At 38.2% G+C, this 25,260-nt stretch overlaps 1 protein-coding gene and 1 long non-coding RNA gene across 7 annotated transcripts in view; one reads left to right on the forward strand and one right to left on the reverse strand.

Moving 5' to 3' along the window:
• The first annotated feature begins 691 nt into the window (after window positions 1-691).
• On the forward strand, window positions 692-2,415 carry LOC310723774. The gene is made up of 2 exons (XR_014532755.1): window positions 692-1,378; window positions 1,427-2,415. It is a non-coding gene; the product is annotated as an uncharacterized lncRNA (long non-coding RNA).
• The window catches only part of ankrd50l (ankyrin repeat domain 50-like), a 368,466-nt gene continuing 344,385 nt past the window's right edge, over window positions 1,180-25,260 (reverse strand). The window contains exons 1-6 of one of the 6 annotated variants that reach the window (XM_083536894.1): window positions 13,438-13,727; window positions 12,351-12,557; window positions 11,314-12,023; window positions 6,800-7,047; window positions 2,959-6,552; window positions 1,180-2,819 (exon numbers count right to left, since the gene is read on the reverse strand). In XM_083536894.1, the coding sequence (XP_083393020.1) occupies window positions 2,960-6,552; window positions 6,800-7,047; window positions 11,314-11,750 (4,278 nt within the window). In that variant the 5' untranslated portion in view covers window positions 11,751-12,023; window positions 12,351-12,557; window positions 13,438-13,727 and the 3' untranslated portion in view covers window positions 1,180-2,819; window position 2,959. The other 5 variants (XM_083536893.1, XM_083536896.1, XM_083536895.1 and 2 more) reach the window with 5 other exon arrangements.

Genomic DNA, 25,260 nt, shown 5'->3' on the forward strand with positions numbered 1-25,260 from the left:
AGACAATACAGGTAGATTAACTCTACCATAGAAAACTGTTCGCTTGTGGACAAAGGCTTTACAGGAACCAGATGAACCTGTTCTACCCCGAGTTCTTTCGGGAAATGAAATATAAACATGTTGTAACACTTTACTAATCCATTAGATTTTTTATTTAATAATTGATCTAACCACCTACTTGACAGAGAAAAGCCCATTACAGCTCATTGCATGCTCTCTGGTTTGATTTCTGTTTTCTAGATGACGAATTTTGGTTAATGGGCAAACCCAGGAGATCAGGTGTTTTTCTGTTTGTTTAAATACAAACAGCAATTTTGCTGAGTTTGCTATACTCACACCAGCACCAAACATACTACACAACTACATTGGCAGTGTAGCAGGTATACTGAAAGTAGGCAAATAGGGTCTGTTTAGCTGTGATTCTATGGTGGGCACTTTCCATTGATGGAGCTGTTAGAGGTGATCTGACATAGCAACACTCATTAATATTTTATCTAATATATCATCGTATTTCATGGTTACTAAACCCTCATAGCTGTAAACTTAATTACCTCTCTCACTGTGTTCAGACCCTGTTATGATAACTGCAATGTTTGTTTCAAAGCAAATATATATATATATATATATATATATATATATATATATATATATATATATATATACACACATTTTTGCTTTGAAACAAATGTAAATGGCACAGAAAAGGCCCAAACTGCCACACTGTCTCCTTAGTATCAAAGAAGCTACACTCATACACATTACAGCCTATTAGTTTAAACTGATTTGTACATTCCTGTTAAATGTGCAGTAAAACTGACCTTCCTTTTACCTTTTCATCTTCATCGGGTGTATAATAATGGTTATAACGTGTGTAGTTAAAAGTTTGTATATATTTGTGGACATCTGTTTCTTAGTTGTATATGTTTTGTTGTTTGTGTAGGTGGCATTTTAACTTGTTTGCCCTATTTGCTTTAGGGTATTTTTTTTTTTTTACCTTACAAGCTTTGGAGGAGCAATAAAACACTCTTCACTGGGCTGTGTGAAAGAGAACTGATCTATTTACAAACAAAAAAAAACCTCAGGGAAGAATGCCTGATATTTTCACACGTACTGACAAAGGAGACAGGAACACAGAAAAAAAACCTAAGCAAAAATTTAAAAGTTTTGCACAGTTAAAGCTGCATTTTATAGTAAAACCTTTAATGCACACACAGAGACAATACAGAATTTTAAAACAAGACACCTTTTGTGCATATTTTAGTGACAAAACATTTTTGTACTGACCCCCAGTTCTGTACTGATTTCTGTACTGATAAATACTAACTGACCCTGTAGTGTTTGGGTGCGTGTGTGTGTGTGTGTGTGTGTGTGTGTGTGTGTGTGAGTGTGAGAGAGAGAGAGAGGGAGAGGGAGAGAGAGAGAACAGACAGACAGACAGAGAGGGAGAAGTCTTGCTTCTTAGCTGCAAGTTTGTCACAGTGGATAACGATGTCTGTGCTGAAATGTTACTAAAAATAAAATCATTTTAAACAAACAATTATTAGCAATACCCATTAACAGAAAGAACGATTGTTATAATATGAATTGAAAATATATTTACATTATGACATACTGTATATTATAAAAACAAAGTATATTACATCTGGCAGAAGTCTAAAATCCATTTTTCCCCTGGAATCTCTCACATATCCATAAAACTAATTTTCTTGAATTGATGGTGCTTTTTTCCCTTTAAATTCCCTTTCAGCTGTAATATCTACCTAAATAAATCTTCTTTTAATCCATGTAATACAACCTGCTCTTAAATATTGCAAAGTTATTGGTTGAGTGTTGATTCACTGTTTACAAAAAAGAGATTATGCATCACAATAAGTATAATAAAAAGAAAAAAAAAAAAAACTATATATACTGAAACATAGCATGGTAACACCAATCGTAAGACATATCCATAGATTTCCTTGAAGGAATTAAATACTCAGAGGGACAGTTACAATTGGTGGTGGTATATTTGTTGAGGAATTGATTTTGACTTTTTATCTGCAAGTGTTTCAAAATAATGCCTTCCAGATAAATGAATGGTCTCTGTGTACATTATTTTGCAAAAAGAAAAAAAAAAGGGATGCAATAAAAAGGTGCTCTATTATACAGGGTGTATCATAAGTTCAAATTATAAGAATCAGTAAAGCAAATGCTTTTGTTTATAGAACTTTTCAAATACATTATCTTCAGCTTTGATTTTCTAGGAGCATAATCATATTATTTCCTTCTTCCTCAGATACTTCATGTTCAGCTCTATGATGTTGGACCTATGGGACACCCTGTACTTTGCATATACAATGAATATACTGTAATGTGTGTGATCTCCTTTGGTCACTTGACAGATACCATGCAACTCCATTTGTGTGTGTGCGTGCATGTGCAAATAAACATTTTTACTACATATTAGGCTTGTCTTCCTTTTTGTGGTCTATTTTGATCGCATATGTAATAACATTTTTGTGTCTGTGGCAATATTCCGCTTTTATGTTTCTTTGTTGGAGAATTTCCTGTGATTGTGTGAATGTTTAAGTGAAGGGGAGCTAGCCGTTCTGAATAGCCTTAGAAATATCCAGAAAGTACACAGCATTGGCCCTTTTGAAGTCCATTAGTTCTTTGTCTCTCCTTTGATGTACCTCATTGCATTTTTTAAGGAAGTCAAAGGATATTATGCGTAGGTCTGCTGGCCTCAACTGATATATGGTTCCCGACTACCCTGAGTTAGATGCAGCAATTCTTCATAGCACCCTTTCCTCCTTGAGCTCCTAATTGTCACGGGTTGCCTACAACAAAGTTGTCATTAGCATTCCAGACATTCTCTTCTAGTAGACTGTGAGAGCAAACTGCCAGTTATTACTCTAAATCTGTTTTAAAATAATCTTTTTTATATATACTCCTATAAAAACAAACATAGGCCCTTACCTTAGAGTGGTGTTTCCCTCTTGTAAAGTGCTGCACTTGTTGGCCCCTCAAACTGCAATTTAATGGCCTGTTTGAGGTTAAGCTGAGGATCTGTGGTTGTGATAAACATAGATTCCTCCAATAAGGCATCATGTGGAGAGATAGCAGAGAGGTCAAAAGATGGGGAAATTGTTGTTTTTTTCAAGCCATCCCAACTCTCTTTTTGTGCATTAGACTTGAGATGAAAAGGGTGATAACCCAAAGGTAGACTGTCTCTATTTATTGGCTGTCTAATAGTCCCCTCTTGGTTTGGAGTCAGTCCTAGAGACAACATTACTGAGTTCCACTTGCAACTTTCAAATTTCAGCGGACTGTTTTCTAGTTCATTTTCAAATATATTAGGTGTTTGTGGCTTCAAGTCATCAGTTTGTGGAGACCCAAAACTTTTTAGAGGAACATGCGAGTCCTGTAGTCCAAGGATTAGGCACTGTGCATGGGTAGGGTTATTTTTGGAAACTGTTTTTTGTTTGTTCCTTGAAATGCTTCTCTGTAGGCTGGAAGGGTTTGAGACATGTAAAGGTAAAGTGGATGGTCGACTGCGACAGCGGGGTAGTGAGTGCTGCTGAATCTGTTGTGTAAAGTTTAAGGTGTCTGCAGGCACAGTCTGTACTGTGGCCAGAGAGTGACAAGTGGAGGAAGATGTCTGAGAACCAGGCACTGAATTAAATCTTTCTGCTGTGGAAGCAGGGGAGCAAGACGCTGATAAAGAGTTTGATGAGGTCGAGGAAGTGGTTGGGCAACCATTGCCAGACCCCTCGACAGAGCAGATAGAAACCTGAGTTTTCAGTATAGATAAATGGGTGGAGCCTGGAGTTTCACATAGTGAAGGTAGGAGTCCAAGGAATGGCTTTGCACCATAGTTCTCTAATAGACGAACAATGCTGAAATTACCTCTTTTTCCTGCCACTTTTACAGGACTGCGGCCATAGTGATCCACAAGGTTTGGTTCAGCACCATTTTCCAAAAGCATGGCCACAATTTCAGTGTGTCCTTCCTGAGCGGCAATACTAAGTGCTGTGGCACCTTGCTTTTTGCAGGCAAGATCAACATTTATGCCTCTAGATCTGAGAAGCAATCTGCCAGCCCCTATGTGCCCCCTCCAAGCCAAAGAGTGTAGTGGTGGCCGACCCTCTAAGTCCAGTGCATTAGGGTCTGCACCATGTCTGAGCAACAGCTCAATCCCATCTAGGTCACCTTTCCAAGCTGCTACATGTAGAGCTGTACGGCCTTCTGCATCTCTTGATTCCAATGGAACACCTCCTTTTTCTATGAGTAAGGTAGCTATGTCTAAGCAGCCTTCCAGAATTAGCAGGTACAGAAGGGGTCTTCCTTCAGCATCTCGAACATCAGTGTCAGCTCCCCGTCTCAACAGCAGTTCTACCACCTTTCCATGCCCTTGAAGGGCAGCTGCACTAAGGGCAGAGTTTCCATCATACCCTCGATGATCAATAGGTGATTTCCGATCAAGCAGGAGTCTAACTGTACTGCAATGGCCTTCCTGTGCGGCCAGAATGAGTGGTGTTCGGCCTTCAACATCTAGTTCACCAACTTTTGCCATACTACTTTGCTCTGTGAGTATAGCACAAATACTTCTGTGACCCTCACAGGCTGCTGTATGCAATGGTGTCCAGCCCAAATCATCTTTGTGATTCTCATCCAGACCCCGGTCCAGCAGGGCTCGCACAACTTCTATGCTGCCCTTAGCAGCAGCTAAGCAGAGTGCTGTACGACCCTCTCCATCAATACCATCTACAGCTGCCCCCCAAAATAGCATGCGGTTCACTGTGCCTGCCTGGCCCATGGATGCAGCTGCAAGAAGAGGTGTGATAGCAGAGGGGTAGGCTCCAGCACTTTCATCCACATCAGCCCCAGCCTCCAAGAGGAGCTCTACCACTTCCTCATGTCCCTCATAGGAGGCAAGAAGTAAAGGTGTCATCCCATCTTTGTCCTTATGCTCTGGATCAGCCCCCCTTTCCAGCAACAGACTCACAACCTCTCCATGTCCTCTCCCCCCTGCTGCTGATGGAACACATAGGGCAGCCACTGAGAGCGCAGAACGTCCATCCCCATCTGCCAAATCCACTTCTGCACCAGCATCCAGCAATATCTCTACTGCCTCCTTATGACCCATGTAGGCAGCAGCAATGAGTGGTGTACGGCCTTCGTGATCCATGCTATCAACTTTAGCACCATGGGCAAGGAGAGTAAGCAAAATCTCCTCATGACCTCCCCAGGCAGCAGCTCGTAAAGCAGTACGTCCATCTGGATCACAACCGTCTACTTCTGCTCCTGCCTCTAGAAGCACCTTCACTGCTTCTTTATGACCGCCCCATGAGGCTGATCTTAAAGCAGTCCATCCTTCACTGTCTGCATGCTCCATCACTGATCGAATTGTATTAGACTCTTTATCCTGAATCCAGTCCAGTATAACCTGAATTACGCCAACATGGCCCTGCCTGGCAGCAAGCGTTAATGGTGTTTGACCCTGGTTGTCACTAATGGAAGGGTCTGCTCCATGACACAGTAGAAGTGCGGTTATATCTACAAGCCCCGTGTGGGCTGCAGTAGAGAGAAGAGTTTGTCCATCTGATGGGTCTGTCCTGTTAACATTTACCCCGCTATCCAAAAGTGCTCGTACAGAGTCCTCTCTTTGCAGCGCCCTTCTCACTATTGCTCTCCCTTTACCCACACAATGTACACCCACACTCGGACCATTGTCTGGGGAACAGGTTGGGGGATACACACCACTTTTCATTAAAAGCTGTAGCACATCTTGTTGAACCAGCACAGGTGCAGAAAATGTATGTTGAGAGACAGTTGCAGGAGTACCCATACCACCACTGCCAAGAGTGGGAACTCCAGCCCAAATCATCCATAGTGCCAGCAGCGCTGGCTCATCTGAATGTATTCCACTGCTGAGGAGATGATGGCCGATTTGGCAAACCTCTTCTGTGTTAAGACTTTTAGATCTCAGTAACAGGGACATTGCAAGTGAAAGATGACCATCTTTAGTACAGCACAGAAACTTCTGTGTACAGTACTTCACATCTGTTAACCACTCTGCAAAGCTAGCATGAAATAAGAGCTTACTCCCTTCTGGCCCATCTACTATCAGTGGTTTCAGAGCCTGCATTTGCGACTGAAAGTCCTCTTGTACTAGACAAACATCCCTAGTTTGTGCAGCACTAAAAAGCTCCTCAAAAGTTAAGGGTCGTGGGGAGGCAAGAATAATATTCAGCATGGGCCTAACGTGGATAAAGAGTCTACGGGGAAAAAGGCGCTGACAGAGCCATAGATAGAGGCCATTTAGTGTACCTGGAATATCACGGATTTCTCTGAGACCTACTAAACCACTTGCTACACCATCCAGGACTCGCTCAAGAAAGAGAAAGCAGCCACCACTCTTGATATGCAGCAAGTTAAGCATGTCAGCAGTCTCTGGCGTGAGCTGCCGCCGTAGCGTCCCCTCCTGATCAAGCCTCCGTAGAATATAATGCTGAACATCTTGTACAGCCACAGGTTTCCGCAAGTCATCTAGACACAGCTTTCGAAATCCTGTAAGACAACATAGATTTAAGGTGATGGATGAATTGCAAAAAGTGTACAAATGATTAATGAAAGGGTTCCAGACCACATGCTTAGTTTTCTTACAGTGCGTTCACTGCCACGATTACTACAAAATCCATGCTTAAGAACAAAAGGAATCTCTGTTTTAATGAAAGCTTGGTTCAGAAAAGGGTGGCAAATGGCAAAAAAAAAACAAAACAGAAATGTATATTAATGTGTATGCAGGTGAGCATACCTGAGAACATCTTGCAAACAGATTTATTCTGTCTGCGGGCAGAACAGACCAGGAGAATCCATGGTGGCAAGTACTGGTGGTGTCTGAATAGGAGCTCTGCAATTGATGTGCTCGGCGTACCCATTATCCCTGTTGTCACACCTTCACCAATTCCAAAAGTCCCACCACAGCCAGAATCCAGAGAATCTACCACTATGTAGACACTCTGAGATGGAAAAGATAAGGAAAGCAAACTCTCCAAAACAGCCCTGAAAAACAAAAAAAGGAAGTGCTATTTAAACAAAAATGTCACATTTAAATACATAGTTTTACCATCTTTATACTCTATTTTACACATTCAACAACTATTTAAAAAAAATTGTTTACATATAACATACACAGCAAACACCTGCATTTTTATTACTCTTAGGCTGAGCCACAAACCTCATACCAGACTCTGAATTGTTAACTGCATTCCAGTAATCTCATATAACACATTTGTATTTAATTAAGAATGTGGGTGTTGTAAAAAAAATAAATGAAATTGAGGGAACAAAGAGTGAGAAGGAAGGAAAAGTCTAATTCTGCATTCTTTGCAACATTAAAATTACAAATACACCATGCTTAAATTAAACAACCTTGCTTTCAACACGAGATGACGTGATCATGTTTGAATTTTTGCAAGCAGGAAAATGTAAGATCATTAATGTTACACATTTGTCCTAAGATAATTTTCATTTTAATTTCATAAAAAGCTATTTAACCTGTCATGAGTAAGAAGACCTTAATAACCACAAAACCTATATACACAAGCTTTTCAAACGCAGCCATTTTCACAGACTACATATCTTTTCAAGATGTAAGCACTGGAGACTTTTGTATTCAAAAGTCAGAAATGTCAACTTCCCATGTCCAGTTTTGGAACACAGCATAAGCAGGGGAGGAAATAAAGGGGGAGGAAATGGATGCATCAGGGGAAACCATGGGAGGGGACAAAACAGAGAGAGTAAATAAAGAGTTTTAAATGGGGGATGGGGTTGGGGGCAAGGAAAGTGTTTTTAATGATAACATGAACAGGAACAAATTAAAAATATGACCATACAAAAATGAAAATAATGTCAGGGCAGGAAGAGAACTACTAGGAACTAAAGACTGGGAAAGCAGCCTTCTTTTTCACTTTAACACTATTTCTTAGTCCACATCCGCCTCTTTCTTTCACACTCCCCACACTTGTCTCATCCTCCTCTTTTCAGGCCTGAGGTGTGGCTCATGTGGCATGGTGAGTCAGTGCTATGGAAGCTCAGAGATTTCCTGTGTCTTCATGCATGCAGGATTGTAAGATGTTGGCACAGCCGCTGTTACCATGCTGCCTTTTAACTAGTCAGCAAACACTTTTGATCAAAGTTCAATATTCAATTATATACACAACCCTCTTAATCACATAACTGATTTCCTGGAATATTTTAAACTATTGAATTTCAAGCACTTTGAAACATCTCAGCTTAAGAAAAATCATGACTTATCACAAATTACTTGGCAACATAAACAACTGAGCTTCTGAATCATAATAATTACCATTCAGTGCAATCCTTGTAATCATGTGGGTTCACTCCAGTCAATTCTTGCTAATCATCCTCACAAGTTGCTGGTGAGGAGCAAGCTTGGCTAGGATTTTTTTATCTTCTAATATAATTTTAAACTCTACTTCTTTGATTATAACATAATACATACATACACAGTTCTGACAGGATACTAGAGCTTTTGTCTGGTCCAAAATGCTTTCATGTTTACATTGAGCACAATAAATCAAAAAATAATTTAAGAAGCACCCTGTTTCAAAGAGCTTGCCAAGTCCTTATCACTAGTGTGTGCACTTTGATGAAGCAGTGTTCAAAAGGGAACTTGCTTTCTTAACTGATGGGCAGAATAAAGGAAAAACTGAATGTTCGCATTAAAATTACAGATCTTGTTAAATTTGGCCTGCAGTTCGACTCATTTACAGTCCACATGGCCAGCATGGCCTCTCAATCACACTTAAACATTAATACTTGAAATACTGGCAATATAGAAAACAGCACAGTAGGGGTCCATACATTTACTGTAATTAATACTTGAGGATTTTCTTCTTCACATCCCTGATTTTTCCATACATAATTGGACCCTAACACATATGTTAATTGGTCTTGATCTTATCCAATGGCTTTAAGTAGCCCACATCAGATGAAGGTGAGAAGAATGTGCTGGCTGCATCAGGAATAGAATTACTGCTTTTTGAACTTCAGGTTTAACCTCTCATCAACCAGCTTATCAAGTCTTTGCAGGAAATGTTGAACATAGATGGAATCGATGAGTCTTCATTCATTATTTGTAACGTGAACTAATTTTTACCTAAAAGAACATTTTTTACCACATTGATGATACTGTTGTGATAATTGTTGTTGCACCACAGACTTGCCTGTTCAGGTTTGTTTTTCGCACATGTTAGAGAGATGTCGTCGTGCAAATTGTCGAATAAATGAAACGTACTTAACTATTGATGTTAACTATCCATTCTGTTCAGAGTAAAAGACAGAATGAATTCCAAAGATAGAAGGAAACATCACAAAATTTTAGTAAACATTAAATTAAGCTAAAGTCTAAAAATTTATTTGACTTTAACTGTGGGCCCATTAAAATTCTAGTTTATTTAGTGTTAACAACATGGGTGAGCTCATATATTATTACATATCAATATTAAATTAACATTAGTAAATCTAAAAATGTTTCATTACTTGAAAAGAGGCTTTAAACTGGAAGCGAATTACTTATTGTGTACATATGATCATGCTTTGCAAAGATTTACATAATAGCTTGTTTACATTCGAAAATCCTGGAAAATGTCGATTATAAATATTATTAAATTAACTCACTAACTGAAACCTTTATATTTTTAAAGGAAAAAAAAAAATACAGAAACTATATCCGTGCATACATATTTAAACATTTCCAGTGACAGTAAGAGCCTAAATGCCTGTAATCAATACAAGGTTGATTAAATGTTTGTTAAAAATAAATAATAGCAATAAAAAACAGCAGTTAATGAATAGGAATATCTAAACAAGTCTAATAAGTGTAAAATTGTACCAAAAAAAATTTTTTAATACAAAACCGATGTCTGCTGAATCCTCTATATTGATGATTATTGCACCTGACACCTAATAAAATGCAAGTAAAGATTTCTGAAGATAAAATCCTTTATTTTAAACAAACTTGCCACCTGGTAGGTTAGTTTAACACTATAACTTGCCATAGGAATTGTCACTCAGATCTCTGTTTTTGGTACTAAACACTTCATATTTTAGTAGCTAGACCCTCCAGGAAGTCCTCCACATTCTCTGGCTACATTTACACACACATTTTCTTGTTTGTGCGGTGCATAAAAAAATTTCTCAGCAGTTTGCAAATGATGGTGTGAGGGGTGTGTAGAATGTGAGAACCTCAGCTTTGACATCAGCAAACAGGAAAATGTACTGGTAGCAACGTGCAAACGCTTACTAAATATCAAGTGAGAAAAAGGGAGAAAGAATAGAAGAAAAGTGACAGACGCACGATGGTGGCGACCTCACCAACTAGACCCAACTTGACACAGTAGGGACACATTTTTTCAGTCTTATGTTTGCCCCTAAAAGGGTCATAAAAAGCAACAGCCATTCATGCCTTGCAAAGCCTATTGTGACTGCTTTGAATAGGGATCATTATTACTTTAAAGGGAATAAACAAATAAATATAAGTGCCAGAGAGGCAGAACAATCGCCCTTTTCCTGTCTTTGACATAAAGAATGCCATTCAAAAGGGATATCACATAATGGCTTGGTGTCAGAGAAGAGACAAGGAACAAAGCGAGTACAAGCAGGATTAAGCATAGATGCACAAACAAATTGCCACAGGAGAGGGTGTGCTTTATTACACTTCAGCAAAAACAAATCACAACTGTTAAAATGTAAATAAGAATCAAGATTTCTTTTTACATTTGATTAAGAAATGAAGAGTTTGAGATCTAGGAGGTGTGAGACTAATTTTACTAAGGTTTGTTCGTCAATAAAGGAAATATCTTCTAAAATAGTTTTTTTTTTTTTTTAAGCAAAAATATACAACCTCGATAATTACAAAGAGGTCGACTTTAATCTCCATGTGGAAATAGTAAAATGTCTGGTAACAATGAAGTAATATTAGGGATGTCCTTAAAGTGTGACCTCATTGGCACAGATAAGCAGTGAGTGTCAGATGGAGCAGGAGAAATGGCAGGGCTTGTTAAAGGAGAAAGCAACACATATAAATGCACACAGCAGACAAACCATAAAATATAGACAACATGAAAAGGAGAGTGTAAAAAAACAGCTATCAAAAATTTATTCATGGAAGATTTCTGTGCTTACAAAAAAGCACAAGCCTACAGAAACACATTTTTTATTAACAGTACTGGTGAATTTGAGCACTTTTTTTGTGCATACCTGAAGCACTATCAAACAACAACGACTGTGATGTGAAGCACTCACCTTTTAAAAGTGTTATCTGGGTCACGCTGGCATTGAAGAGGCTCTAAACTGGCAGCAATAGTGGGGTTGGCCAACAGGTTTCCGTAGCTCGGTGCCAGTAGAGGACAGTTACGCAGCTGCTCTACCAGGCCCAGCACAAATCTCCACACCTCTAGGCTGTCTGCATCTTCCCGTTGACAGTAGTGCCAAGCCAAGCATCGTGATGCCAGCCCGAGTGTTCTCCCCACTTCTGACTGTGGCCAGACCAGCTCTGTGCAGAAGGCGGTCTTACCAGTACCAGGCCCCCCTATCACCAGGACACCTGATGGGGGATGGGCTGATTCCTGCACCCCCTTGACCTGATTTCTTGCCTCCAGGTATCTCTTCACCTTCTCTAGGGCCCATTCCCGACAGTGGAACCGTCGGCCCTGCAGCAAGCTTGGCCCACAGCCTCTCATCTGGCCCAGAAAAACAGTGTCAGGACTGTGGATGGACCTTTCTCCATACTACAACACAAGCTGCCCCATGAAAAGTCCAAATGAAAACATTCCACACATATTTCAGTTCATCTTTCTGCCATTTGTATCAATAATCACAGCACTGTATTGCGTTGAACTCGTATAGTGAAAGTTTTTTCCAGGAATGAAGATTTGAAACAGTGTCCTCAGATGCTGTCTGGCTGCAGATGCAAGTGAATTCTGCTTCAATTACGACTCATCTTATCATAATCTCTGTTAAAAAGATAAAAAACAGACAAATAAATCTTGATGTCCTTGCATAGAAACCTGCATCTTTTATAATACTACTTCTAAAGCTGTCTCCTTTTCACGAATGAATGAAAATAGTTTCACTTTCTATAGGTGTATCAGAGTAATAGCTTACTCTGGGCCAAAAGAACAACAATTTATCTAATCAACAAGAAAGGATAATCTTAATATAGTCACATCGATTAAGTTGGCTCAAAAAAATGACCCAAAAGAATATGAGAATAAAAAAAATAAATAAAAGAACACACTTACTTGATCTCAGATACAGATCTATGTAACCAATTTTCTTACCTTTTTAATGTGCTCCTAACAGCTGGCAATTTCGTTTCCTTTTTCTTCTGGTTTCCACCAGGTCAGTGGGTCTCCTTCTTTGCTTCTAGCAGGTCTTTGGTGTTATGCTGACAGAACTGGACTCTTCCCATTCTTTCACACACTCTCTCTGCTTTACAGCTGCTCACCGGTTTTTCTTGTTCTCCTCTATCTCCTCCCCTCCAGTTCCTAGCATGTCAGGGCATGAAGAAGCATGGGTGAAAGAGAGAGACAGAGTGAGAGAGACAGAGAGGGAGGGAAGGAGAGTCATAGGAGACTGGTTTTAGGGTCAAAGTTTCTTCAGATAGGCATGCCACAGCTTCCATCTTTCCCCTTTTCTCCCGATTGCATCAGAAGAGGAAGCGAGGAAGGCATGTAGATCTTTGCTCTAAATATATATCTCACATGCTTACAATTCTCCAGAGGCCATAAATCAGGAAGGTGTTTCCATTGAACAGCTGAACAGATTCCTTGTTCAAACTATTTAAGCCTGGACTTAATAATCTGGAGGAGTGTGTATGATGCTCATTTAGAGATGATGATAATAATAATAATAATAATAATAATAAGGGTAACATTACTCAAGAGCTTACAAATATGATCAACTTGTTAATACAGCAAACAAGAGAAACACACACACACTTCCTTCCTGGATCCAGACGCACCTATCTGCAATACCTGCACGTGTTCTGTGACCACGCCCACCAGGCACCACCATCATCACACACAAAATCGACACAATCTCCAAGCACATGGATTTGCATTAAATTTAATACAGCGGTAAAAAGAGGTGGGATAAACTACCATACCAGTGATAAATGGTGATAAGCCTAATATATATTAAAGTCGAGCAGATTTTCACTTCTAAGTTAGAAGCCCTGGTGGACCTACACAACCACAATAGCAACCATATAGACAAACATACAATGACAAAACGCTCGCGACGCCTCGTGAATCAAACACTGTACCGTCATCACAAAGCGCCGCTGGGAATCTCACGCGGTCTCGCCCTGCTCTTCGGTCCAGCGCTTTTGTTTGCCTTATTACCGCCACCACACTGGGTTCTTACCCATAAACGAAAGTACATGTAAAAAAGGAAAATCCCTCCCAGCTTTCGCCTGGTCTCCTGTTTCCGTTCACTCGAGGAAATTCCAATGGCGCATCAATTCTCGCATGTTAAAGCGCATGGACATATATGTGCATGTATGTATCCATCCTCCAAAGTTTCCCACGCGCTCCGCCGCACCACCGACACTGCTTCCGCGTGCAGTCGTGGCATCCGACTACACACTGACTCGCACCCTGTGCAGCCGCCGAGATCACATCCATACCCATACCTGTCCCCATGCCCATGCCCAGAAGTGCACCACTTTGATTCCTCACACCAATTGTTTAAATACAGCTGCTCATACCTCAGTATGCAGGTGGCAACAAAAAAAATCCCCCAAATATAAACAGATATATGTAATAAGGATAAAGAATATAAATATTTTTCAGTCAATTCAGTTTAGTTTCATATGCATAGTGCTTTTTGATACACACATACCCACCAAGAAGAAACTTTTTATATCAATTTTATATTTCCATGGTCACAAAGAATAAATGCATCCCTTTAAATTGATACCTAGTGCATCAGAGCTGATGGTGGACTGAAAAAAACTACCTGAGATGTTATGAGGAAGAAATTTAGAGAAGAACCAGTTTTAAAAGTGAACCCATTCTCATTGCAATATACTGTAAACAGATTAGGCATAACCGAACAGGCATAATATTATAACCACCCCTTTTGCTGCCAAAGCAGTTCTGACCCATCAAGCATTAACAGCATTAACTTCTTCAGCCATTTGAGCTACAGTAGCTCCTCTGCTGGATCGGACCACACGGGCCAGCCTTCGTTCCCCATGTGCATCAATGAGCATTGGTCACCCATGACCCTGTCTTCGGCTCACCACTGTTCCTTCCTTGGGCAACTTTTGATAGATACTGACCACTGCAGACTGGGAAAAGCCCACAAGAGCTGCAGTTTTGGAGATGCTCTGACCCAGTCGTCTAGCCATCACAATTTGGCCCACCCACTAACATGTGCCATGATGAATAGATAATGTGTGTTATTCAGTTCACCAGTCATAATGTTATAATGGTATGCCGGATTGGTGTATAATTAGTTCACTTCAATTCAGTTTTTGTTTGTAAAGAGCTATTAACAATGGACATTGTCCCACAGCAGCCTCTCAAAGATAAAGAGGTTATAATGTTTGAATTTATATGTTTATTCCTTATAAGTTTATCCCTGATAAGCAAGCTAGTGGAGACAACGGAAAGGAAAAAAACTCCCTTAAATGCTATCAGAAACAAACCAGGAGAGGAAGCAGGCTCAAAAGGGAACCCATTCTTATCTGTGTGGCACCTAATTCCCTTTTATAACTATAAAAGGAAAATTCATCTGTGTAAGAAACTGGATTATTATAGTTTTATCCTTAAGTCTATTTTGTTATCAGCTGTTCACTGAAAAGAGTTTATAAAGATCTCCAACCAGACAATCACGTGGCAGCAGGTCAATGAATAAACTTTATACAAATACACTGGAACATTGGAAAAAAACTTAAACTGATCCTCCAGCATGGTGCCTGTTTCTGTAAGGTGTTCTACAGATTCCTGATCTCAAGTGAGAGGAGTGGAACCTGATCTTGTAGACCATCTGCAACAAGTTTTAGTGTGTTGAGCATTCTGAAATGCTTTTAATTTTCCCATAGTTGTGAAAGTGGTTATTTGTAGGAATGTTCACAAGACGTTCTATTAACTTGAACCATTCTTCTCTGATCTCTTTCATCAACATGCAGACTAGCGACTTAAAAATAGTTATCTGTCTATAAATGACTGTGCTTTGGGTTTTAATATTTGGTTGACTCAGTGCACTCAAGGTGCTTCTGGTGCATAGAATTTAATCTGCTTTTGCAGTCATGTATATATGGTGTGTGAGTGTGTGTGTGTGTTAGTTTTTGATTTTAGAAAGCTGTGTAGAAGGTAATGAAAAGAAGAAACAGTCAAACATTGCACAAACAATAAATTCCACCGGCAGTTATTGAAATATGGAATATTATATATATATATATATATATATATATATATATATATATATATATATATATATATATATATATATATATATATATATACAGTGAGGAAAATAAGTATTTGAACACCCTGCTATTTTGCAAGTTCTCCCACTTAGAAATCATGGAGGGGTCTGAAATTGTCATCATAGGTGCATGTCCACTGTGAGAGACATAATCTAAAAAAAAAATGCAGAAAACACAATGTATGATTTTTTTAACTATTTATTTGTATGATACAGCTGCAAATAAGTATTTGAACACCTGAGAAAGTCAATGTTAATATTTGGTACAGTAGCCTTTGTTTGCAATTACAGAGGTCAAACGTTTCCTGTAGTTTTTCACCAGGTTTGCACACACTGCAGGAGGGATTTTGGCCCACTCCTCCACACAGATCTTCTCTAGATCAGTCAGGTTTCTGGCCTGTCGCTGAGAAACATGGAGTTTGAGCTCCCTCCAAAGATTCTCTATTGGGTTTATGTCTGGAGACTGGCTAGGCCACGCCAGAACCTTGATATGCTTCTTACAGAGCCACTCCTTGGTTATCCTGGCTGTGTGCTTCAGGTAATTGTCATGTTGGAAGACCCAGCCTCGACCCATCTTTAATGCTCTAACTGAGGGAAGGAGGTTGTTCCCCAAAATCTCGCAATACATGGCCCCAGTCATCCTCTCCTTAATACAGTGCAGTCGCCCTGTCCCATGTGCAGAAAAACACCCCCAAAGCATGATGCTACCACCCCCATGCTTCACAGTAGGGATGGTGTTCTTTGGATGGTACTCATTATTCTTCTTCCTCCAAACACGTTTAGTGGAATTATGACCCAAAAGTTCTATTTTGTTCTCATCTGACCACATGACTTTCTCCCATGACTCCTCTGGATCATCCAAATGGTCATTGGCAAACTTAAGACGTGCCTGGACATGTGCTGGTTTAAGCAGGGGAACCTTCCGTGCCATGCATGATTTCAAACAATGACTTCTTAGTGTATTACCAACAGTAACCTTGGAAACGGTGGTCCCAGCTTTTCCATTTTCTAATGATTGCTCCAACAGTGGACCTTTTTTCACCAAGCTGCTTGGCAATTTCCCCGTAGCCCTTTCCAGCCTTGTGGAGGTGTATAATTTTGTCTCTAGTGTCTTTGGACAGCTCTTTGGTCTTGGCCATGTTAGTAGTTGGATTCTTACTGATTGTATGGGGTGGACAGGTGTCTTTATGCAGCTAACGACCTCAAACAGGTGCATCTAATTTAGGATAATAAATGTAGTGGAGGTGGACATTTTAAAGGCAGACTAACAGGTCTTTGAGGGTCAGAATTCTAGCTGATAGACAGGTGTTCAAATACTTATTTGCAGCTGTATCATACAAATAAATAGTTTAAAAATCATATATTGTGATTTCTGGATTTTTTTTTTTAGATTATGTCTCTCACAGTGGACATGCACCTACGATGACAATTTCAGACCCGTCCATGATTTCTAAGTGGGAGAACTTGCAAAATAGCAGGGTGTTCAAATACTTATTTTCCTCACTGTGTATATATATATATATATATATATATATATATATATATATATATATATATATATATATATATATATATATATATATATATATATATATATATATATATATTAAGGTCATTCAGTGAGACAAACTGAGCAGTGTGTGGTTTGACTGGTTATCTGGTTGCTTAAAATTCATAAAAAGATTTTGAATAACCTACAGTGAAAAAAATTCTAACAATAGCTTTGTTCTGTATGGAGGGAAATCCTCTGTGTCTGTGCAGTTGCAGCAGGAACTCAATGAATGAGCTAATGCAGGGAAAAACCTAATGGCATTTGGCTTCCGACTTCCTGACAACAATCTCACCTGCTAATGCAGTAGGTCAGTAACTCATGTTTGCATTGTTGCATTTTTTTATGTAATTATGTATTTAATGTATTTTTCTGTAAGTTTCAGTTTTTGTTGTTGCTCTGGTTTGCTTAACATTTAATTACCGATTACTGATAATAAAGAACAATTAGAATTTTACCAGACTATTATGTAGGAGCCAGTTTCTCTGGTCTCACTTTAAAACACAAGGCAGTGAAAATATTTAAAAAAATCCAAAATTTGTCAAACATAAAAAGACTGTTTTGAGTGAATGCTGATTGATAGAAACACTGTGTCAAATCATGTCATGTCATGTCATGTCATGTCAAGTGGTTTTATTGCCATTTCAACCGTATACAGCTGGTAAAGTCATTTGACTGTGTACTGCACCAGCTGTATACGGTTGAAATAACAATAAAAGCCAATTGACATGACTTGACATGCTGCAAGAAATATGAAAATCTACTTTTTGTTAAAACTTAGTAAGAGCTTACTGTAAGAGTAGTCTATAAATGTATTTGTATTTTGGTAATGAATAATTTCAGTAAGAAAATTACTGCAGATTCTCTTTCAAGTGATTGTTTTTATATAATCACAAAACTTATGTTTACAAGACTTCTCAGTGAAATGTATAGGTTAAATCAATAATGTGGTTGAATAATTATATATAATTGATAATCCCTGAAGTGTTGCAAATTCATGTTTGGTAATTTCTCTAAATTTTTTATATAACGTTGTCTTTAGGTAAACAACGAAGCGGCTAATGTATGGATTTTTCCTGGGTTTTTCCCAGGTTCACACGCTTCAAACCAAAAAACTGTGCCCCATAACATTAGACCAATGAAATTGCTGAACGGGTTCAGGTGAACCAATGAAACTCTTTATAATAAATCAGACGTGCTCCCACTGAATCGGGCCGCACCACATCATAAATATGGATGAGGTTCCTCTGACGTTTGACCTGCCGCTCACTCGGTCTGTCAACAGGAAATGCGAATCATTCGTCACGCCGAAAACAACCAGGCATGAAAAAACGCACTTCACCTGTGTTCTGAGCTGCACGGCATCTGGAGAAAAGCTTCACCGATGGTGATTTTTAAACGCACGACGATGCCAAAAGAAAAACTCCATAGAGAAATAGTTGTGAAAGGAAGGAGGAAGACAGTGAACAATGACTTTCTTGGTAGGCTACTGTTTAGATACAAGCCGTGTAACAGACACTGTCTTTCATTAAAGCCTGCGTAAAGTTCATTAGTTTCAGTGTAGGAACCTGCGGCTTATAGACAGGTGCGGCTTATTTATGTTCAAAATAAAAATCTTTGTCAAATTCAGTGCGTGCGGCTTATATTTGGGTGCGCATAATATTCCGGAAATTACAGTACTTACATTTTTAAATTTTAAGTAAAATGCCTGCTTGGTTAAATGATATGTAAAATAATATTTCATAAAAATAAAATAAATAAAATTATTGCAATACACTTTTTTCATTATATTGATTAAATTGAGAAATCAAATAAAATGGCACAAATAAAATTAACTAAATAATATTAAATAAATGGAAAATTTAAATTAATAGTTTCCATTTGTTAGAACCCATTTGTGTAATACAGCAGATGTTTATGTAAGAGTGTGTGTGTGTGTGTGTGTGTGTGTGTGTGTGTGTGTGTGTGTGTGTGTGTTTTACATTTGATATTTAATTTGATATATTTAATATTAAGATTTAAGATATGATACTTAACTGTTCTACTTATTTCAGCATACTTAAACAAATGTTTTCATTCCTTCTATCCTTCATTCATATACCCCCCCCCCCCCCAACTGTGTGAGCATGGTCAATCCTGTTCATTCAGATGATCTGTCTGACTTTCTGTCTCTCAGTATTTGCAATGATGTTTTAGACCTGTTATGAACTTATCGCAGCTGTAAAAAGTGGCTAATTGAGTTACTGTAGGCTGCTAACACTTTATACTAACACATGTTTAAGATGGTATTATTTGACATGTCAATGAACTACTATAAACTACTTTAATTAAACTGTGTAATGTTTATTTATTCATGTCATACTCAGAGTGTAAAATGCAATTAATCATCATTATTCAGTGTAATTATTCACAGTCATTATTAAATTATGTGTATTATTAGCTTGGAGACCTGTGTAAGTGTAGAAGAATGCATCTATCTTGGTATCCTCTGTAGGTTCATATATTCAGATATCTCAGAATATTTCTTTTCTGTATAGTGTTCTAATAAAAAAAAAGTGTATTTTTGTCAGTCAATTACTTTCATCAAGTAAAGCTTATTTGTCATGCCATGCTTTATGTATATTTTCCGTTGCCTAGTAACTCAAAGTGAACACTGCAATGATACAAAAATTTAATTATTATAATTAGGTGCAGTAACCATTTTCCATTAAAGTTGATCAGTCACACAATGAAGTTATGGGAAAGAGTAGTAGAAGCCAGGCTGAGAGAAGAGGTGACCATCTGTGAGCAACAGAATGGTTTCATGCCAAGGAAGAGCACCACAGATGCAATATTTTCTTTGAGAATGTTAATTGAGAAATATAGAGAAGGTCAGAAGGAGTTGCATTGTGTGCTTGTGGATTTAGAGAAAGACTAAGACCGGGTGCCGAGAGAGGAGTTGTGGTCAGACAGGAGTCGCCATGGACTATGATGTTTGCAGATGATATTATGATTTGTGGCGAGAGTAGAGAGCAAGTTGAGAAGAGCCTGGAGAGGTGGAGGTACACACTGGAAAACAGGGGAATGAAAGTCAGTAGGAGTAAGACAGATTACATGTGTGCGAATGAGAGGGAGGGCAGTGGAGTGGTGTGGTTGCAGGGAGAAGAGGTGGAGAAGGTGGAGGAGTTCAGGTACCTGGGAGAGTGTGTTAGAGAAGTGAAGAAAAGGGTGCAGGCAGGGTGGAGTGGGTGGAGAAGAGTGATAGCAGGAGTGATTTGTGATAGAAGAATATCTGCGAAAGTGAAAGGAAAAGTTTTCAGAGCGGTGTTGAGACCTGCGATGTTGTATGGTTTAGTAACAGTGGCATTGACTAAAAGACAGGAGGTGGAGCTGGAGGTGGCATAGTTTATTAGAGGGACAGTGCATGTTGGACATTTTGGAGACAAAGTGAGAGAGGCCCGATCGAGATGGTTTGGACATGTGCAGAGGAGGGACATGGGGTATATCTGTAGGAGAATGCTGAGGATGGAGTAACCAAGAAGACCAAGGAAGAGGTTTATGGATGTGGTGAGGAAAGACATGAAGGTAGTTGTCTCGAAAGAGGCAGATGTAGAGGACAGAGTAGTATGGAGATGGATGATCCACTGCGGCGACTCCTAATAGGAGCAGCAGAAAAATTAAAAAAGAAGAAGAATGCATTTATTAATTAATTCTTTAATTAATTCTCTCTCTCTCTCTCTCTCTCTCTCTCTCTCTCTCTCTCTCTCTCTCTCTCTCTCTCTCTCTCTCTCTCTCTCTCTCTCTCTCGCTCTCATTAAAGAATCCTATGATGTACAGTACAGTGTTGCTAGTGACTCCAGTGCCATTCCACCCATTGCCCAGTAGAAGGCAACAATGTTTCATAGGTTTCATAACTCCTGGTCTTTCTTCTTAATCACCATGGAGACTGTGGTATGACTAGCAAATATGAAGCCTGAAGAAAAGCTGGAAAACACCCAGTCACATATGGAGGCTTTTTTGTGTGACTGGAATTAAATCATATCCATTTATCTGGCAGGCAACAGCATGTGGAGTTTTTGGATCACACAAAGTAATTGAGCCTTCAGCATGTTTGTACACTGCCTCCAAATTGACTCCTAAATCAACTGCACTTTGGTCAATTCATCCATTTATAGATCTGATTAGAGACTAAAGAAAAATGAGAGAGTTTGTAAATAATATACCTTATTTTATGAAAAGAAAAAACTTAAAAGTCACATTGATTGCAATAAAATCAACTACAAATTAAAATTGTATATATTAAGTAATGTTGTATAAATATAATTGTAATAAACTTACTAGTCCCTGAGTTACTATATAATGCATAATTCTATACCAATCAGGCATTACATTGTGACTGGTGATAGCTAAATGGGTCATGGTTCATAGGTGGCCAAGGCATATTGATGCACATGCATCAGCAAAAGCTGGCCCGTGTGGTCCGATCCAACAGACGAGCTCCTGTTAAGCTGTTAATGCTTATATATATATATATATATATATATATATATATATATATATATATATATATATATATATAGTGAGGAAAATAAGTATTTGAACACCCTGCTATTTTGCAAGTTCTCCCACTTAGAAATCATGGAGGGGTCTGAAATTGTCATCGTAGGTGCATGTCCACTGTGAGAGACATAATCTAAAAAAAAAAAATCCGGAAATCACAATATATGATATATTAAACTATTTATTTGTATGATACAGCTGCAAATAAGTATTTGAACACCTGTCTATCAGCTAGAATTCTGACGCTCAAAGACCTGTTAGTCTGCCTTTAAAATGTCCACCTCCACTACATTTATTATCCTAAATTAGATGCACCTGTTTGAGATCATTAGCTGCATAAAGACACCTGTCCACCCCATACAATCAGTAAGAATCCAACTACTAACATGGCCAAGACCAAAGAGCTGTCCAAAGACACTAGAGACAAAATTGTACACCTCCACAAGGCTGGAAAGGGCTACGGGGAAATTGCCAAGCAGCTTGGTGAAAAAGGTCCACTGTTGGAGCAATCATTAGAAAATGGAAGAAGCTAAACATGACTGTCAATCTCCCTCGGACTGGGGCTCCATGCAAGATCTTACCTCGTGGCGTCTCAATGATCCTAAAAAAGGTGGGAAAGCAGCCCAGAACTACACGGGAGGAGCTGGTCAATGACCTGAAAAGAGCTGGGACCACTGTTTCCAAGGTTACTGTTGGAAATACACTAAGACGTCATGGTTTGAAATCATGCATGGCACGGAAGGTTCCCCTGCTTAAACCAGCACATGTCCAGGCACGTCTTAAGTTTGCCAATGACCATTTGGATGATCCAGAGGAGTCATGGGAGAGAGTCATGTGGTCAGATGAGACCAAAATATAACTTTTGGGTCATAATTCCACTAAACGTGTTTGGAGGAAGAAGAATGATGAGTACCATCCCATACACTGAAAGGCCATTCTAACTGACTTAACTATCACATGGAATATCACCAGATCTGATTATCAAATAAAATGTTTGCCAAAGCAACAAGCAATTGCATTTTCTGTCATGCCAAGTGAACGGTGGACTGTCAATGCTGTCAACAGCCAAAGACAAAATATGCAAAAAAGAATGCAAAATATGTCTGACCTGCAGTAAGAAATGTTTTTCTACATTTTAAGGCTTCTTCACACAAGTATTGATGTTATTAGTTCAGGGATCATCATTGGTTGGGACTTATTTGTGCTTAAACTATTTAAAATGTAAATTTAGATTTCCAGCTTCCAGTGCAAAAAAAAAAAACATCTTAGTACATGGAAATCATCTTGAATATTGTCAAAGTTGTTTTTGCTAATATCAAGCATTAAACATTTTTGCTCTATTGACAGGTTCTGCTTTTAGGAATTCATGACTTTCTTATTTAGCAATTTTTCTCTATCTGCCAAAACACACACACACACACACACACACACACACACACACACACACACACACACACACACACACACACACACACACACAAAGCACAAAGGAAGATCGGCATATGCAGTGTTAAAGTCTTTCATGTCTGTAATAAAATACTGGATTCATGTCAAGTAATGTCATTTTCTCCAAATACCAGCAGAAAAGTGTGTAATTTCTTTTGTTCAAATGAAAAAAACAAAACAATAATTATTATTTTTTATTAATACAATGATTATTGTCATTTTTTGTTTATGTGCTTTCTAATTTGATTGGACTTTATGATTGTCATGATTTTACATTTTTTCACCACAATGGTGATTATTTATATTACTTTATCCCTCAGTAAAGTATTACTATAACCTATTATAAACTGCTAATCAAATAAGTTTTGATACTGATGTTTGCTGAAATATTGCAGGATAGCAGATAATCCCACTCATAGGTCAGATAGCTGTAGAGCAAGTGAGAAAACACGGTATAATATCTCCATTTAAAACTGAAAATGTTCCAGATTTGAATCGTTGAAGAAATCTAATAGCTTACTAATTTTTAAATGATTAGTAATAGGGTTCAGAAGGAGGTACAGCACATTCTTAAACCAAAGTCTGTCTGTCTGTCTGTCTATCTATCTATCTATCTATCTATCTATCTATCTATCTATCTATCTATCTATCTATCTATCTATCTATCTATCTATCTATCTATCTATCTATCTATCTATCTATCTATCTAATCTAATCTAATCTAATCTATTTTAAAGGCACATTAAGTTAATCATCCAGTCCATGTCTTACTTTATTAGATTAATACTGTTTGCTTAAATTGCTTGCCTTGTTTTTGCTATTCGGCTAAATTTTATATATAGCCAGCATAAACATGAGCATAAACGTTCTATATTTTGTATGCAGCAAGGAATTGTTTTTGCAGACCAGTTACTGACATTTTTCTAATAGTCAAAAACTTTTAATGCACTTTCAAAAAACAATTATTTTTCTTGCTCTTTCCTTTTTATTTTTATTTTTTCTTATCCCCCTTTTTCATTGATCTGTTCTGCAAATATATAAAAAATATTTATAAAAGGCAAAAACTCTATCTATGTATTTATTTGCTTAAGTTAGGCTTGGGGTAAAGGGCTCTCTGAGGCGTCTAGTCCATTATATGACTAGTCATGCGTAGTGTTCATTAGCGGTGCGAACACAAAAAGCATAACATTTAATGAAACTTAAATTGCATTTGCATGAAGAAATACGTGTAAACCTTGGAATCCGAACAAAAAAAACTTGAAAAAATAGGAAATAGTCTTAATATGATGGAACATAATGAAAAATATATAATAGATAATGATACAAATCTAGGTGCACATGATGAGCACTTGACAGCACATTGCCAGTGATCCTTACAGATCAAGCATCATCATGGTGAATAAGCTCAATAATAAAGCATGAGACAGGAACCAATCATCTTCAATGTTTATAAAGCTGCAAATAAATTAAAAGATGGAAAAAGCTACAAAATAAAAATGTATGTCAAAGCTTAATTGAACTGGACTTATGTAAGCAGAATGAGCTCTTATGATTTTAAGGTTAGGTTTATGAGGTGTGCAGCAGGTCAGCACTACACAGAATATTGCATTGTAGTACAGAAGGCAGGGTTCATAGGCCAGTAGATATTGCAGCAAAAGTGCGGCCTTGGCTTTTCCTCAGAGCTGGTGGGGCTACTGTTCACATTTCATGGTCACTGATTCAAAGGTATAAAATCATCTTTTAATATCAGCTAAGTACTAGCAGTGCTAAGTACATTGTACACTACACAAATGACGGTGTGCAGAATTTGCATGTAATCATTTCATTACTACTCATATTGCACATTTTGTTTATCATAAGAGATTAAGCTTAACAGGGCACGCACAGTCACGCAGTATCATTGCTTTTCCCCTGACATTGCAGTTTTTTTTTAATTATTTGTTTAGCTTTCTAATCTGAAAAAGGTTTTTCACCTTAGAAGACTTTGTAATGTTTTCCATTACATTGGAAGAGTTCCAGTTCCTAGTAGTGTTTAAATAATTATAAGGGTTCATGATTATCTGGTCATTGTAAAGAACGTCTGCTATTTTATTAATAAAATTAATTGTTTTAATCTGTTAAATTGTTTAATATTGCAGCCTAGGTTTATTGTAGGAAATCATTAAAAGGTCTACATGATTATACTTTATAAAAAATACCTTACAGTATGACAAAGTAAC

Source organism: Silurus aristotelis, assembly GCF_946808225.1.
Source record: "Silurus aristotelis genome assembly, chromosome: 3".
In the NCBI taxonomy this organism is placed as follows: Eukaryota; Metazoa; Chordata; class Actinopteri; order Siluriformes; family Siluridae; genus Silurus; species Silurus aristotelis.